This window comes from Cinclus cinclus, chromosome 10 (genome assembly GCF_963662255.1).
Source record: "Cinclus cinclus chromosome 10, bCinCin1.1, whole genome shotgun sequence".
Classification (NCBI taxonomy): domain Eukaryota; kingdom Metazoa; phylum Chordata; class Aves; order Passeriformes; family Cinclidae; genus Cinclus; species Cinclus cinclus.
The window spans coordinates 7,085,944-7,100,446 of record NC_085055.1 but is presented as its reverse complement, the minus strand read 5'-3'; the positions used below and the strand labels follow the sequence as shown (position 1 = coordinate 7,100,446).

The 14,503-nt window shown below is 39.3% G+C and overlaps 1 protein-coding gene across 1 annotated transcript in view; it reads left to right on the top strand.

Moving 5' to 3' along the window:
- PEX5L (peroxisomal biogenesis factor 5 like) overlaps positions 1 to 9,512 on the top strand; it is a 36,149-nt gene extending 26,637 nt beyond the window's left edge. Inside the window, exons 8-14 of the mRNA XM_062498889.1 lie at positions 3,693 to 3,809; positions 4,728 to 4,871; positions 5,697 to 5,767; positions 6,532 to 6,729; positions 7,997 to 8,162; positions 8,531 to 8,688; positions 9,308 to 9,512. Coding sequence (XP_062354873.1) covers positions 3,693 to 3,809; positions 4,728 to 4,871; positions 5,697 to 5,767; positions 6,532 to 6,729; positions 7,997 to 8,162; positions 8,531 to 8,688; positions 9,308 to 9,512 — 1,059 coding nt within the window. The remainder of the gene's footprint in view (positions 1 to 3,692; positions 3,810 to 4,727; positions 4,872 to 5,696; positions 5,768 to 6,531; positions 6,730 to 7,996; positions 8,163 to 8,530; positions 8,689 to 9,307) is intronic.
- Positions 9,513 to 14,503: the final 4,991 nt, after the last annotated feature.

Here is a 14,503-nt window from a genome sequence, read left to right as displayed (position 1 = left end):
GTTAGAACAAATAAAAATAAAAGCAAGAAGGTGCAAAAACTTCCAACTCAGAGATGGGGAAAAAAAAGCTGTTTTGTTATTTTCTTATTCCACATTTCTCTGATTAGACTGCAGATGCCACACTGTTTTGTGAGCTTATGCATAAGAAATTTTGAGCTGTCCTTCCCAGCAGCATTTTATTTACAACACAGTGTCACATGAACCATCTGCTATATAATGTACTGCTTTGAAGCATCAGAGCACATTACAGCTAAATTATGTGACTATAGGAGGAAAAAGATGGGATTAATTTATTCTAGCCCAGGAAAACATATTCCAGGACCATCACTTTGTGGTTCCCATGAGTACTGACTGGAATCCCTTCTGTACCTACAATATTCCTGTCTCACTATTTAGACATTTCTTTGGATGGGCCTAAAACTGGCCAAACCATATTTTAAATTAGGAACTAGGAACTTGAGTCATTCAAATGTATTTTATTTGATACTCTCAAAACACAGTGGAAACCTTTGCCTTCATTTTCTATGTCTAAACCTTAGTAAAATTTGCAGATTTTGTTTCAAAAAGATATCAGCTAAGGAAATCTTACCTAGTTAAGCACACAAATTAAACTTACTGTGTCTTTCACCACAAAGAGTATGATAATGCATTAATTCAGACAATAAGGACTGAACCTTACTTATGCATTGGTCAATTAGGAATATTGCAAAATAATTTTTGGCAGTACAGGACAGGCAAAATTCTAAAAGTTGTGAAAATAGGTAAATTTATAAATACATCCCCCTGCCCCTTTCATTGGATCATGGGAAATAAAGAGCCTGGAAATATTTTGCCTCCCATTTATTTAACTTCTTCAGCATATATTTAAATACTAAGAGTAAAAATAGCCTCTTTGACAAAATGCAGAATTTTCTGCTTGGAAGCAGTCAGATGGTATGAACATTTTTCTGGTTGTCATTCCTCTTAACTGCAGATGATCAGAAAATGTGTTAAATGTGTTCAACTGGTCTGAAAACTTTTGGTTGGTGCAAAGTATTTCACCAGCCTTAAGGTGGCAAAAACATTGAAATGAGGTTAATTGGCACTGGTGGTGTAGCAAATAGAGCTAAAATTAGATCTAGGAGCCTTGATCCAAAGCCAGGTTTCAGAAAGGCTCAATATTAATTTAACTCTTCTGTCACTGAAGTCAATGAAAAAATTGCTGGTAATGGCAGCTGAAATAGATATAGGCCTTCAGCAAAGACTGTAATATTTACAATATTTAAATGTGTGTGATATTTACAATTTTCTTCCTCAAGGACATTGAGCAGCTCTGCTGTTGACATTGGCACCAGGCATTGGGTCAGTGCCTGGTCCGGGTGCTCAGGGCAGCTTTGCTGTAGCAGTTTCAGAACCCCTCATGCTGAATATCCTCAGAATTCTGTAGCCTGGCCCAAACCAGAAAATCTTTCCAATCTTTCCTTATCATTGCAAAATGACTGCTGGTCCTGTGTCCAAGCAGTGTAGGACAAGCTGAGAGAGGTTGAAGCAAAGCTGGTCTTCTCCTCATTGCATTTTCCCTCCTCCTTTGACTTTTTGTAGATGGAAATCAGGGTGGCTACTTGAGTGCACAGTAAGTCAATGGCTTTTTACATGGAGTGTAAACACAGAGAACTTCTGTGAGAGTTAGAAATGTATAATTAAACACCAGAATTTGAATTTAAGACCTATATCCTGAATATGACCTAAATATGTTTGCTTACTATCTGCAGAAGTGTGATTTGATGTTTCCATACCATTGATTCATAAGGAATTTTTGTGAGGAAAATGCAAGCAAAAATTCTAAGATAAATATCATACACATATATATATAATTATTTCTATAAATTAATCTGGCTAAATAAGGCCATTAATAATTAGTTGTCAGTACTTTTATTAATTTTAATCTGAAGGAAAGGGAAGTTTCCATTTTTTTACCTCATGCTGAATCTCAAAATTACTGCTATTTAAAACATCGTCGCATAATTTTTATTTCAGGGCATTGCAGATTTGTGCTGAATGAGAAGCAGTTGATGGAGAAATCTGATGAACAGAATCTCTTTAGGGATTCAATTGCCTCTGGTCTTGGTTGATAAGATTTAAGGGGGAGTGATCTGATTCATTATCCCAGCCTTTTCAAATCCTAAATGGACATTTCAGTACAATCTCACAACTCTTTATATGAATGTATTTTCATCAAGTCCGGAATGAGAGCGAATTCTGAAGCGGTGTAACAGAGTGGTCAGGGGCAGTTCACTTCTCTTACCTGGAGTCAAACCTCCTCTCCAAGAGTGAATGATTCCCAATTTATTTCCTTTTCCATAGAGGAGCATAGCAGATTCCTTCACAGATCCAATAATTGCATGATTCAGACAATCCTCTATTGAAGACTGAATTTGGGCAATCCTGAATTTCTTCCTGAATGGAAGACAGAGTGCTTTCCTTTTCCCCAGCATCTAAGGAGAGTTGTGAAGCCATACAATCACAGTCTAAGCTCTGTTTTTCCCATCATGCCTGGCTGTGCAGCTGTACCAAAGTTGTCAGCCTTGTAACAAAGATTCACACAAAACTATCCAGACCAGTTCATAAAACCTTCAACTAATTTTGATTAGCACCTCGCTCTCAAATGGTTCTGTCCAAATCTCAATAGATTTATTAGTGCTGCTGTCTTTGATGTGAATAAGCTGAGAAACTGTGCCCCCAGTGCTGTCAATTCACTGAAACACTGGCCATGTCCTTATAGGAACTGGAGAATTTTGGAAAGGTTTTAGTGCGCTGCAAATATTCTGCTATTGATCTCCTTTTTGGAGTCCCATGACTAGTGTGTGGAGGCTGAGAAAGTAGCACCCTAATTTGGATTCTCCCCTTCTCTAATTCTGTTTCTATTTCTTGGCATCATTTTCTAGTAGCCACAGTTGTTCCCTCCTTCTGGTCATTGCTAATCTCATTCATGGTCCTAGATCTCATCTGTTTTTCATAATTTCTCTTTCCCTTGTATGTGCATTTTTCCCTCGTCTTTGAGCTGAATATTAATCTTACTGTATGAATTTATAATCTCTTGTAGATTCCTCTCACCAGCAGAATATACAATGCAGTATTAAGATTTCTCCACTATGTCAAAAAGCCCAATTTGTATTACATCCCTTATGCAAACACCCTCTGCCTAAGCTTTGGCATTCCTCTTTCTCATAGCTGAAAATTATGCTGAATGTACCCAAGTAAGCAATGCTTGTTCTCTTTCAAACTGTTTTATCTATTGTTATTCTTTTGCATATACACTTAGTTGATTTTTCTTTTTTTTTTCTTTATTTTCTTTGTCCAGGGACTTGCAGCATTAATTGCCTTCAAATTTTCTGTAAGAATTTGCTGTTAGCATCAATAAGATGCAGTGTAAGCTGCTGCAAATCCTGCTTCAAACAGGACATATGCTGCCTCTGAGATAGTTTTCTGTTGACAGAATGCATTCCAATATAAGAGATGAAATTTAATTATATGGAACTCCAAACAGGAGCTGTAGAATTTCAGTCTATGTGATTATTCATAGAACTAATACTGCTCAGCAGAATTGACACTCAGAACACTGGTAGAAAGAAAATCAAAAGTTTTAAAAATAGCAACAAACCTTTATTTTAAAGTTCTGTTGTTCATTTTCTCATTTCCTCCTTTTCTCCTAGTCTGACACAGAGTTTTGGGATAAAATGCAAGCAGAATGGGAAGAAATGGCTCGCAGAAACTGGATTTCAGAGAACCAGGAAGCACCAGGGCAAGTTACCATCTCAACCATTGAGAAGGTAACACCAAGTTTTTTACTGCAGTACATCCCCCCTGTGCAAATTTGAGATGAGCTTCAGCTCTTCCAGGGAACCCAAGGGAACTCTTTGGACCTGGAAGCTAATTTTACCCCAAAGAGCTCATCCTCTTCAATTGTCTCTGGGTGGGGCAGATTTGCAAGAACCTTTCCACAATGAGAATATGTTTAGACTTGCATACAGCCTAAATTCAGCTGCAAGGATCACAAAGCAACTGCTGGATTTATGGGCATTTTTGAAGACAGGCACTTAAGGACAAGCACCAAATAAAAATACCTGGGCCAGCACATTCAAACACTGTTGAACATAGAAATTATGGACATTCCATCTCTTTTCTTCATTCCTTCCACTCCACATTTTAATTTGATTTCTATTACGTAGCTGATATTACCCTTTGCACTGCAGTGACAAGAGAAAAAGGCAAAACTTAAAGGAATACTAAAATAAGCTCAGGTGCTTGCAGCAGTGCATAAGAAGGTTAATTGAAGATTTCAGGATTTTAACTGAGCAGCCAGGATGTTATGAGCACTGCAGGGAGTTCAGCTGCTTGGTGTGTGTTCTTTACCATCACCTTGGATGGTCTGGGCCCAGAAGTTCAGTTCTGCTCCTACTCAGGCACTTCGAGTTGTTGACATTGTATTTGATGGAGAGCCCAGCATAAGTAGCTGTAAATATAACTTCAGAGCTAAAGTAAAAATAAAGAGAGCAGAAACATAAATGCCGGGTGATGTGACTTTTTACACTTCTTGTCATTGAAATTCCATGGGGGAGCTTGTGCCATTTCCACAGAACAAAGGTTGTTTACACCCAATTGGAAAACAGTGAGTCATTGCATTTTTTTAGACTTGTTATTCCCTGCAAGTTGTCATTCATCACGGGTCCATTATCTCTCTTCTCCAGGGTTATTATTTCCACACTGACAATCCCTTCAAAGACTGGCCTGGTGCTTTTGAGGAAGGACTGAAGAAAATGAAAGAAGGTGACCTGCCTGTTACAATCTTATACCTGGAAGCTGCAATTCTCCAAGAGCCCAACGATGCTGAGGTATTCACTGCTGTGCCTTTTCCTGGCAAAGGAAAAGGGAGCTTCCTTCAGCATGGAATGATGGAATGATTTCTGGGCTCAAACCTTTGCCAGTCATGACTGATTGACACATTGGATTCTAAGGATTATTAATTAGTGTGTGCCTTTAAGGAAATAATAATGATTTCTTCATAGGATGAGAATCTGGGTTTTTTTGTTTGAAATATTTCAAACAGCCCCTTCATATCACGATGCTTTCAAACTATCTTGTAAACACTGCTATCAAAAAGATGAATATTTTTGATTTAACAAGACTGTTGAAAAAATTTTAAAAGTTATATAAATTTCTTCAATGTTGCTGTTTTCAACTAGTTTATATTTAAAGTCTGTTTTATGTGAAATGTTAAAAATATTTATACTGTATCTAGGACTCTTTGACTCTACTGCTACATTAAGCCAAAACAGCATACTTCAAAAAAGCAGAGAATCCCAAGCTCCCTAGAACCCCCTTAACAAATATAATACACAACTAAATAATTCTTCTTCTCTATTTTCCATTAAATTGTAGCAAAATTTAAAATTGTACAGTAACTCAAATGTAAGAAATCAGCGTGTGATTATACACTGACAGAATACCCATGCATTCATTGACTATAAATGTTTACTAGACCCAAAGATATTCAGAAGTGCATTGATTGGGACTGTTGGTGTGCACACTGTAGAGAAATCTGCAGTTAGTGCTGGATATATCTGCTGCTTTTCCTCCCTCCTGTGCTCAACAGTGATGTTGGTTGTAACTCTGCAGTTGGATATATTTAACAAACTAAATGATTATTCTTTTTGCAGGCCTGGCAGTTCCTGGGTATAACACAGGCAGAAAATGAAAATGAGCAGGCAGCCATTGTGGCCCTCCAAAGGTAGAGGGAGATCAGAACAAAATCTGGGGTCTGTTGAGTGTTGGGCAATGGAGACCTGGGGATATTTAATGTCATTCCTATCTTGGACTGTGAAGACTAGAGCATTGACACAGATATAGAAACTCCCAGTGACTTCAGAGGGATGACTAGTGATTAATATTTCTGTTTTATTAAATAAGTGCAATATTTCATGGAGTACATTTAGTACAATTTAAGTACATGCACAAAAGAAAAAGTTACATGGCCTAATAAATATGAGTTAGGCATGATGCAAATGAAGTGCCTTTTTTACATCCCAGCCACTTGGCATATTTGCTGTAGTCTGTCCTTTAATGAAGAGATTTTCTTAATTGGAGTGAGCTCCCTTCAGATGCTGAATGCTAAACTGCCAGCATTTTTAGGTTGATGGAGATGGGAAGATCACAGAATTCTTGTACATAAAATGTGAGCTCCAAGATGTCAGCATTATTATCTTTCTGTAATGGATTTTTATGTTTCCATTTGAAGCAATATTAAATTGCATCAGCACTGATAACCATGAAGTTATTTCACCTAAGGATTAAAAAAAACTTATATAAATAAGTCCCTTATTAGCTTACCTGGATAGAAATCCAAGGGGCTAATGTAGGAGCTTGCTCATCCCCAGTTTTCAAAAGAGCAACAGTGAGGATTGTGATTTTCTTCACATGGATTACTTTGGACAAAATTCAAGCATTGTGCTTGGCTGCAGAAATATCTCAGTATATTTTTTGTTTTCTGCCTAGGTGCTTGGAACTGCAGCCAAACAACCTGAAAGCTCTGATGGCCCTGGCTGTGAGTTATACCAACACTGGCCATCAACAAGAAGCCTATCAATCCCTGAGAAACTGGATAAAGCAAAATCCAAAATACAAGTATATAGTGAGAAGCAAAAAAGGGTCCCCAGCACTTACCAGGAGGATGTCTAAGGCAGCAGATGAGAGGTAAATGCAGTGGAAATCCTCATGGTGGAAATAATAATGATATCCCTAGAACTGATGGTGCCTGCTATGTCCCCTTGTTCTGCAGAAGTCCAGCCTGTTCCCTATGATGGAAGAACATGACTCTAATAGCAGGAGAAGGAAACCAACAGAGAACATTTGGTTTAATGACTGAAGGCTTTATCTTAAAAAAAAAAAACAGCTTAAAAAGGATGCTTCTCCTCAACTCCCATCATTTTCCTCCATCCCTGTCTCCTGCCTTTGCATTCCCACATCCTGCACCCTCATCCTTCAGCTGCTTCCACATCCATACTAAGCCTTTATCCAGCTCCACATGTGTGTGTTTTCCCTGCTTTTCGCTGTTCCCGTGGTTTTCCCATATCCCAACCCAGTAGAATCCAGAGCTGTTTTGCAGTGCAACATGAGTCCACTGAGAATAATGAGAGGTGGCACTTGCTTGTTTAAAAGCTGTTCTAGTTCTAACCAAGAGACAACACAGCCATTTGATTTATCTTCAGCCATCTTAAATAACATAAAATTCATTATTTGGCAGCCCTTCATCATGATTTCATGTGGAAAATAAACAAGTACCTCTGGACTGTGAGATGCACAATAAAGTCATTAAAGGCATAAACATGATTTAGAGAACCAAACCACTCAAGCTATCTCACTGCTTGTCATTTTGAAGACAGGCCTTATGTTTTACCCTCATCACTTAAAAGTCCTGGGTTGACAAGATAATTTTGTATGAGCAAAAATAAAATATGCAACTTCTGCTTAATTGCTAAGTGTGTTATTCTACTTTGGCTTCATCCCACTGACATCTGGTGATGTTAGTGCAAAGGTTTTAAGAAGCTACAGTGGGCGCAGAAGTCTTATGTTTTGGCATCTTTCTTCAAGAGTTTTGGCAGGTCCCTTACCTATTCCTCTTAAAAATACCACTATTTTTGCCAGTAAAGAACAGTTTTGTGTCCGAGAAACTCATCTAATTTGAATAGTTTTAATAAAGCTTCAAGTCATTCCACTTGGGTTCATGGCTGTACTTCAATCTCATTTCATAGATTAATTTTTTTATTTCAGATGTGAGTTTACAACAGCCCCCTGAAGTAAACCTTTGCCACGATGAAGAAGCTCATTTGCAAAATTGAGGAGTATAACACTTCTTATAAATCTACTGCAAGGACTTTAATTTCAGGCTATGCAATCAACATTGAAATATTTGTAAATAACTGTATGATGGATCCTTAAGTTATTTTTCTCCCTCGTCTAGCTCATTACTTGAAGAAGTAAAGGATTTGTACCTGGAGGCTGCTCACCAGAATGGTGATATGATAGACCCTGACCTGCAGACAGGACTTGGGGTTCTTTTTCACCTGAATGGAGAATTTAACAGAGCAATAGATGCATTTAGTGCTGCTTTAACTGTTCGACCAGAGGTACATTTTATACTTTTACGTTTTTAAAAATTTAGCTTTACAGGCCAATTCCTTTTCCCTATCTGGATCAGACTATTATTAATGACATGCCACTTCTGCCATTAAAATTTTAAGTCCCGAAATAGAAGCTTTAATTACAAGACAGCCCTGTTTAGAAGCAGATCTTTGCATGTCCAATTCCTACCTGTGTGCTGATTAATGGTATTAGTTATATAAAGTTGCCTTTGGTCACGAGTCAGAACCTCACATTCCTTGTCAATTAAGATACAATACTATTATTTTCAGCGGTTCTCCTTCCATTGCAAGCAAAGATGAGATATTATGTCTGGTTTTTGACACCTACAGCAGAAAACTCCTTTTCTTACCAGGACTATACATTATGGAACCGCCTTGGGGCAACCTTGGCCAACGGGGATCGCAGTGAAGAAGCTGTGGAGGCTTACACACGAGCTTTGGAAATACAACCTGGCTTCATCAGGTCCAGATACAACTTGGGGATAAGCTGCATCAACCTAGGGGCATACAGGTGGGTATGAAAAATGTGTAAACAAAAAGTCAGGCATCACAATGCCAAGTGGAGATTCATTTTCAAGCTGGAGGTATCTAAGAAAAAAATAATCAGAATATAGCTACATAATCTCAGCTGCTGTGAAATGTGCTCATAAGTTTGTGCTCACAAAGGACTGAAAAGCATTTTTGTAGCTTTAAGTGCAAGTACTCTTATGATCAGTGGGATTGTTCTTGCACTTAAAATAGTCCTGCTTTTAAGAGCTTTTGTAAAAGAAAATGTAAGAGCCTGTCTTTAAAAAGACTTGAGTTAAACTGCTTAAAGTAGTTCATGCCATCAGAAACATCCTTCAGGAATGAAGGTGATATTCCAGGGTCCCAGCTGTCAGGGAAGATAAAGGGGAGCTTTGCTGCAAGGAAGACAGTACCCCCAAATGTTTGGGTAGACTGAGTTTTGTGTTGCCCTAAGCCACACCCTCTTGCTTGATGAAAATCTGGCAAGAATAACACAAAGGGACTGATGAACTAAACTGTAAAATAATCTATTTAAGCCTGGCGTGGAACTTTAGAAAGTTTGCCTGTAGCTGTTCAGCAAATTATATTGCTTGTTTCTTTTTTTTTTTCCTTCTTCCCTACAGAGAGGCTGTCAGCAATTTCCTCACTGCTCTCAGTTTGCAAAGAAAAAGCAGAAATCAACAGCAGGTTCCCCACCCTGCTCTATCAGGCAATATTTGGGCAGCACTTCGGATTGCTCTGTCTATGATGGACCAGCCAGAACTATTTCAAGCTGCCAACGTGGGTGATCTAGACATTCTCTTAAGAGCTTTTAATCTAGAGCCGTAATAAAAAGGATTCAAATTTTGATTAAAGTGTAATAGGAAACAGAGAACTTTTTTATTACTCATCCCCAAATGACCACATTTTCCAAAATATCATGACTGTAGATCAATAGGGGAATTCCTTCAGACATTATTCATAAAGGAAAAGTTCAAAAGCACAAAAATAGTGTGAATAAATTCAAACTCAAAGGGTTGAAATGAGCTGTGGCTAATCAGACAAAGTCCTGAACTAAATGAAAAAGCAATTTCTGAAGAATTTTCATCCCATGCAAGCTATATCTCTCTATATACATACAGCTGTAAAAAGAAAAATATCTTAAGAAGAGACCTAAATAATGGTTGTTGCAAGTTATTGCACATTAGAATGGCAAGCAGTGCATCCAAGGAACCTGCTTAGTAGCTCATTGCACTATGCTGACACCATTTTGCCCCACAGTGGGGATTCCTTATCCTTTGGTTTCTTTGATGAAAAATCTTCTCAAGGTCCATTTTTAACACAGCTCTGAAAATAGATGCATATAAAAAGGATGTGTTTTGTTTTGAGTATATTTATTAGCTGGCAATCAATTTTTTTTACTTCCAAATGTACCTGGATTAATTTGGGCCCAGTTGTGCAGGCTCATAAGCCATGTGCAATGTCAAGAGGAACACAGTCCACAGAGGGCAAAGGGATGAGGCCAGGTACATTTGGGGAAGCCAAGTATTGCCAGCTGAAGAGGCAATTTGCACTGGAATTGTTACTGTTCAAACCAGCTGTCCTTGTTCTGGGACAGTCTGAAGGAGCTCGTGGCAGGGTCTGCACTTTCTGTGTACTTATGCACTTTAATCTTTCTTTTTGTAAAATACTGCTATACTTTTAGTCACCAACAATGGAATGTACAGGATGGCCTTGTTGGCAGAGAGGACCAAATGTAATTTCCTGAAATGTAATAAGAGGGTTTTCAATATTCTTATGTTTAAAAATGCAAATACAGTATAAACTGCATTATCAACTAGAAAGATTATTATATGCATCCATCAAGTACTATACCTACCCATGCATGTGCATGCACATACATGTTGTATGCAAATGATGTCATTTCAGAACATAACAAGCCACAGTTCTTCATTGCAAATGAAGGAAAATATTCATAGGAGTTACTGCCTGCAGACCATACTCAAGGGAAAACTTTCCCTAAAGAAACTGGTCTATATAATGCTTGTAGGATTGAGACCAAGGCTTGATCCTGCTTTTATGGCAAACAGCAGCAAAAGTCTCCACAACCTCCATGATACCAGAGAAAATCCTCAGATAACAGCAGTATGTGTGGCTGCTTACAAATACGTATATAAACACACTATCTTCATTTTCCCTGGCTGGATGAATGGGGAGCAGGTTTGGGGCAGAACCAATCCCTGATGAATGGATTGATTCAGCTACAATCAAACACAGCTCAGCGTGAATGCATCAATCAAAGAAGGAAGAGAAATTTTTAGGAGGTGATTTTCAGTTGTTGATATTTTAAATCTTTTTCCTGAATAGTGAAAGATAAGAAGTGTTAATTAGATGTGTTGATCTGTGGTCAGGAATTCAATGTGCAGAGCAGCTACTGGAATATGTTAAAGTGGGACAAATAGCACATTTCCTATAAACAACATTAGAAGAAAAATCCAGCTCAGAGGGATAAAAAAAGAAATCCAACTGCATAGATCACAGAGAAAGATGCTCTGTGGGAGTTGGACAGTTCCTCCAGTACAAACCTAAAATTTCTTGCAGCTGTCTGTTATTTTGAGCCACCACTTAAAGGAAAATTCCATGTAAGATAACGTAATCACTGAATCTAATCATCATATATAGGTTGTTAAATAAAAATAATTGTCATTAGAAAAATAAAAGACTTACCCCTCACTCTCTCCCAATGAATACAGATGCCAAAACAGCTACTAAAATTTTTGAAGAGTGCTTCATTAATTCATTGTTTACACATATATTCCTGTTTATCTATCAGGTGTTTCATAACTGATTCCTGCAGCTTTCTCTAAGGATGGGATTGCCTGGGAATGTCACTTTAGCTAAGTGGGCTGCTGTATGCATATCTGCTGACAACAGTTTGCTCTTTTGCTTTGACAGGGATGTGTGATGACAGCTCTTTATTGATAAGGCAGAGCAGAAGGTGCAGTGCAATTGAATCTGGGAAGTGATAAGAGAGAAGGGAGGCAGCTTTGAGAAGAGGCTGTAAAGCAAAGGCATATGTGCTTAGATTTTGCTTGATGCCCTGCCATCACACAAGTTCTTCTAGAATATCCTTTGTGCTGTGGTGCAGGATAACCAGTGCTTACCTAGAGGAATTAGCTGTTCAGGAACTTTTTATCTTTGAAATTAACAACTACAAAAAAAAATTACTTCAGTACTTCTCAGAGTCGGAATGACAAGGGGTTTTTGATTCTCATCAAGTTCACTAAACATCTCCTCCAGCCTGTGGATGAGTAACACAGAAATCATAAGGAAAACCTTAGGAAAAGTCCAAACCTCTCCAAAAAGAACAGACTAAGTAAGTAGATTTCATTTGGGATGCACTGCTCTAAACTACATTTATCTGCTGATTTATGTCCACACCCATGGGACTGGCAGGAGCTGTGTGTGTAACCTTGAGACAGCTCACCAGGGCTGAGCTCTGCTTCCCCAGGGGAGGCTCAGCCTCCGGCCCATCTCAGCTCTGCTGTACAGCACATGGGCTCCACAGCCTGTCCAAAGAGGTGCACAGCCTTGGAGATTATCCCAGCTGCTCTCTCCTGTAGGTAGCCCATGGCCAGTCAGCCACGTTCCACTGATCGAGGCACAGGGAAAGGCTAAAGCAGGGCAGGTGACAGGGGACAGTGGCACATCTCATACAGCTCTGGACTGGTGAGTGTGGGGGAGTGGCTGGACACTGAGCTCACCTCACTCTAACAGGTCAGGGCCAGCAATTCTTGGGAGTTCTGGGCACTTCCTTAGGATCCTGGGCTTTATCATCCTCCTTTAGCCCCCTCTCCCAAGCACTGTCAGTGCAGCAGATGGGATTAGATACAGCTTTGAGCTGACCTCCTCTTGGTGTTCCTTAAATATTCAGGACAAGTTTGTATATTTGCCTGAAACAGCAAGAGGAAACATGTGAGGAGGCTGCAGCATATTAACAACCTGAACAGAAAATTCATCTACTTGTGCTTCTAACCAAGCATGAGGTGGGATAAATAAGGCAGGTGCTGAACAGAAGCAGATTGAGCCTGAGAGTGAGAGACTGCAAATCTAGGTCCTGTTCTCAGCACTCCCTGGGAGTTCAACCAAATCAAAGACTCCTGCCATCCCTGACTTGCCCAGATGTGCAAGGAAGATGGGATGCAGCATTCCTTGCACTACCTGGGAGCAGGGGAGTATCACTGTCTCACGCTGCAGGGCGAGGTCACGTCTCCCCTGGGTAGGAAGGTAACACAAACACAAGGCTGCTCAGGTCCAGGGAAGCAGTTTCACATACAGACTCCTGATTTCAGCAGAGGACAGACTCAGAAGTTCCAGAATGCTGTAGAGCGTCTATTAAGGTGAGGCCCAATTAGAGTGCTGCAATGGTGTATCACCATTCCCACCTCTGTTTCCCTTTCTTGTTACTCCTCTCTTTTTCTAGAGGTGATTTATCACTGCCAGGTAACTGATTCCAAGTTTTTGAGTGTTTTTTTTTATTATTTTATAATTCATGCAATTAATAAAAAGCTTTCCTCACCGCAGCTTGGAACTGTCCTTGTCCTCTGCAAAGCTTTAGGAATAGTTATGACCTAGAAGCCTGATCCATCAAGCTGCTGAACCCTATAATCCTGGAGTCTGCACAAGAGTGCTCAGCACTTTGCATGATCAGTTCACATGCAGGTATTACCAGGAGAGGCTCTGGTATCACTGCACGTGCTGAACAGGCACTGGAATCACAGGGATTGTTTAGGGAGTGAGGCTTTGCCATGAAGGCAAAAGGCTCATTTCTGGCTGACCTCTTTAAACTGGAATGACCACAGGAGCCTTGTGGCCACAGACTGGTTTATGTCAGCTTGAAGAACTGATATGACTTTTAGGCATGCACATAAACGTATCTGTATTTAGTGGCATTTTCTTATGATCTGATAAATCACAGCACTTGTAAAAATATTGATGGGATGGTTCAATTGACACAAAACCTCATATGACAAAATTGCATGCAACTACATTAACCAGTAAGCACCATGCAATATTAACCCTGAGCATGCAGCAGTGCTACCTGAGCATGTGTTTAGAGAATGCATGCAAAAGGCTCACATGTAGGGTATTCTTAAACTATTGATCCGTATCATCTGTGGAACATTTTACTACTCCTTTGCATCTGCCAGACTCAAATCTGAGTTGTTCATATTATCTGGAACAGGCTAGACCAAATGCAGAGCCCTTTTAAAATCCCATCCTTAGAATTCATCTTGTGCTGTGGGTTTCATGTTTGCTCCAAGTGCTTGATTAATAACAGACATCTGTATAACAGCTTTTGCAGACATGTTTTAGGACCCTCTCAAGAAATTAAAAGCTAAATCTGCACAGCTTTCACAGTGAAGCTGGGTTGTTTGGATTTTCACATTTTCATCTCTACTTTCAATCACAGAACAGCCAGAGCTGTATCCCAGAGCACAGGACTCCATGGCAGAAATAACAACTGCTGTCCTTACTGGCACAGCCAAAGCCCGAGGCCTAAATCATTGTCTGTTGGACCCAGTGAGAAATGGAGCAAAGCATAAATTGGTTGTAGATCTCTTTTGCCCAAACATGCATCTGCAAAACAAGACATAGTTGTTATTTTCGCATGAATTACCTGCACAGTTGAAAAAATGTGATTTCTGGTCACCAGTGTTGTCAGCTTAGCAGTCTGTACAGTGAATTTATGTAATAAATATTAATAATATACCAAGTATTCACAAAAATGATAAGACCAAATGCACTGCACGTTGTGAAAAAAAAAAAACGGTGGATAT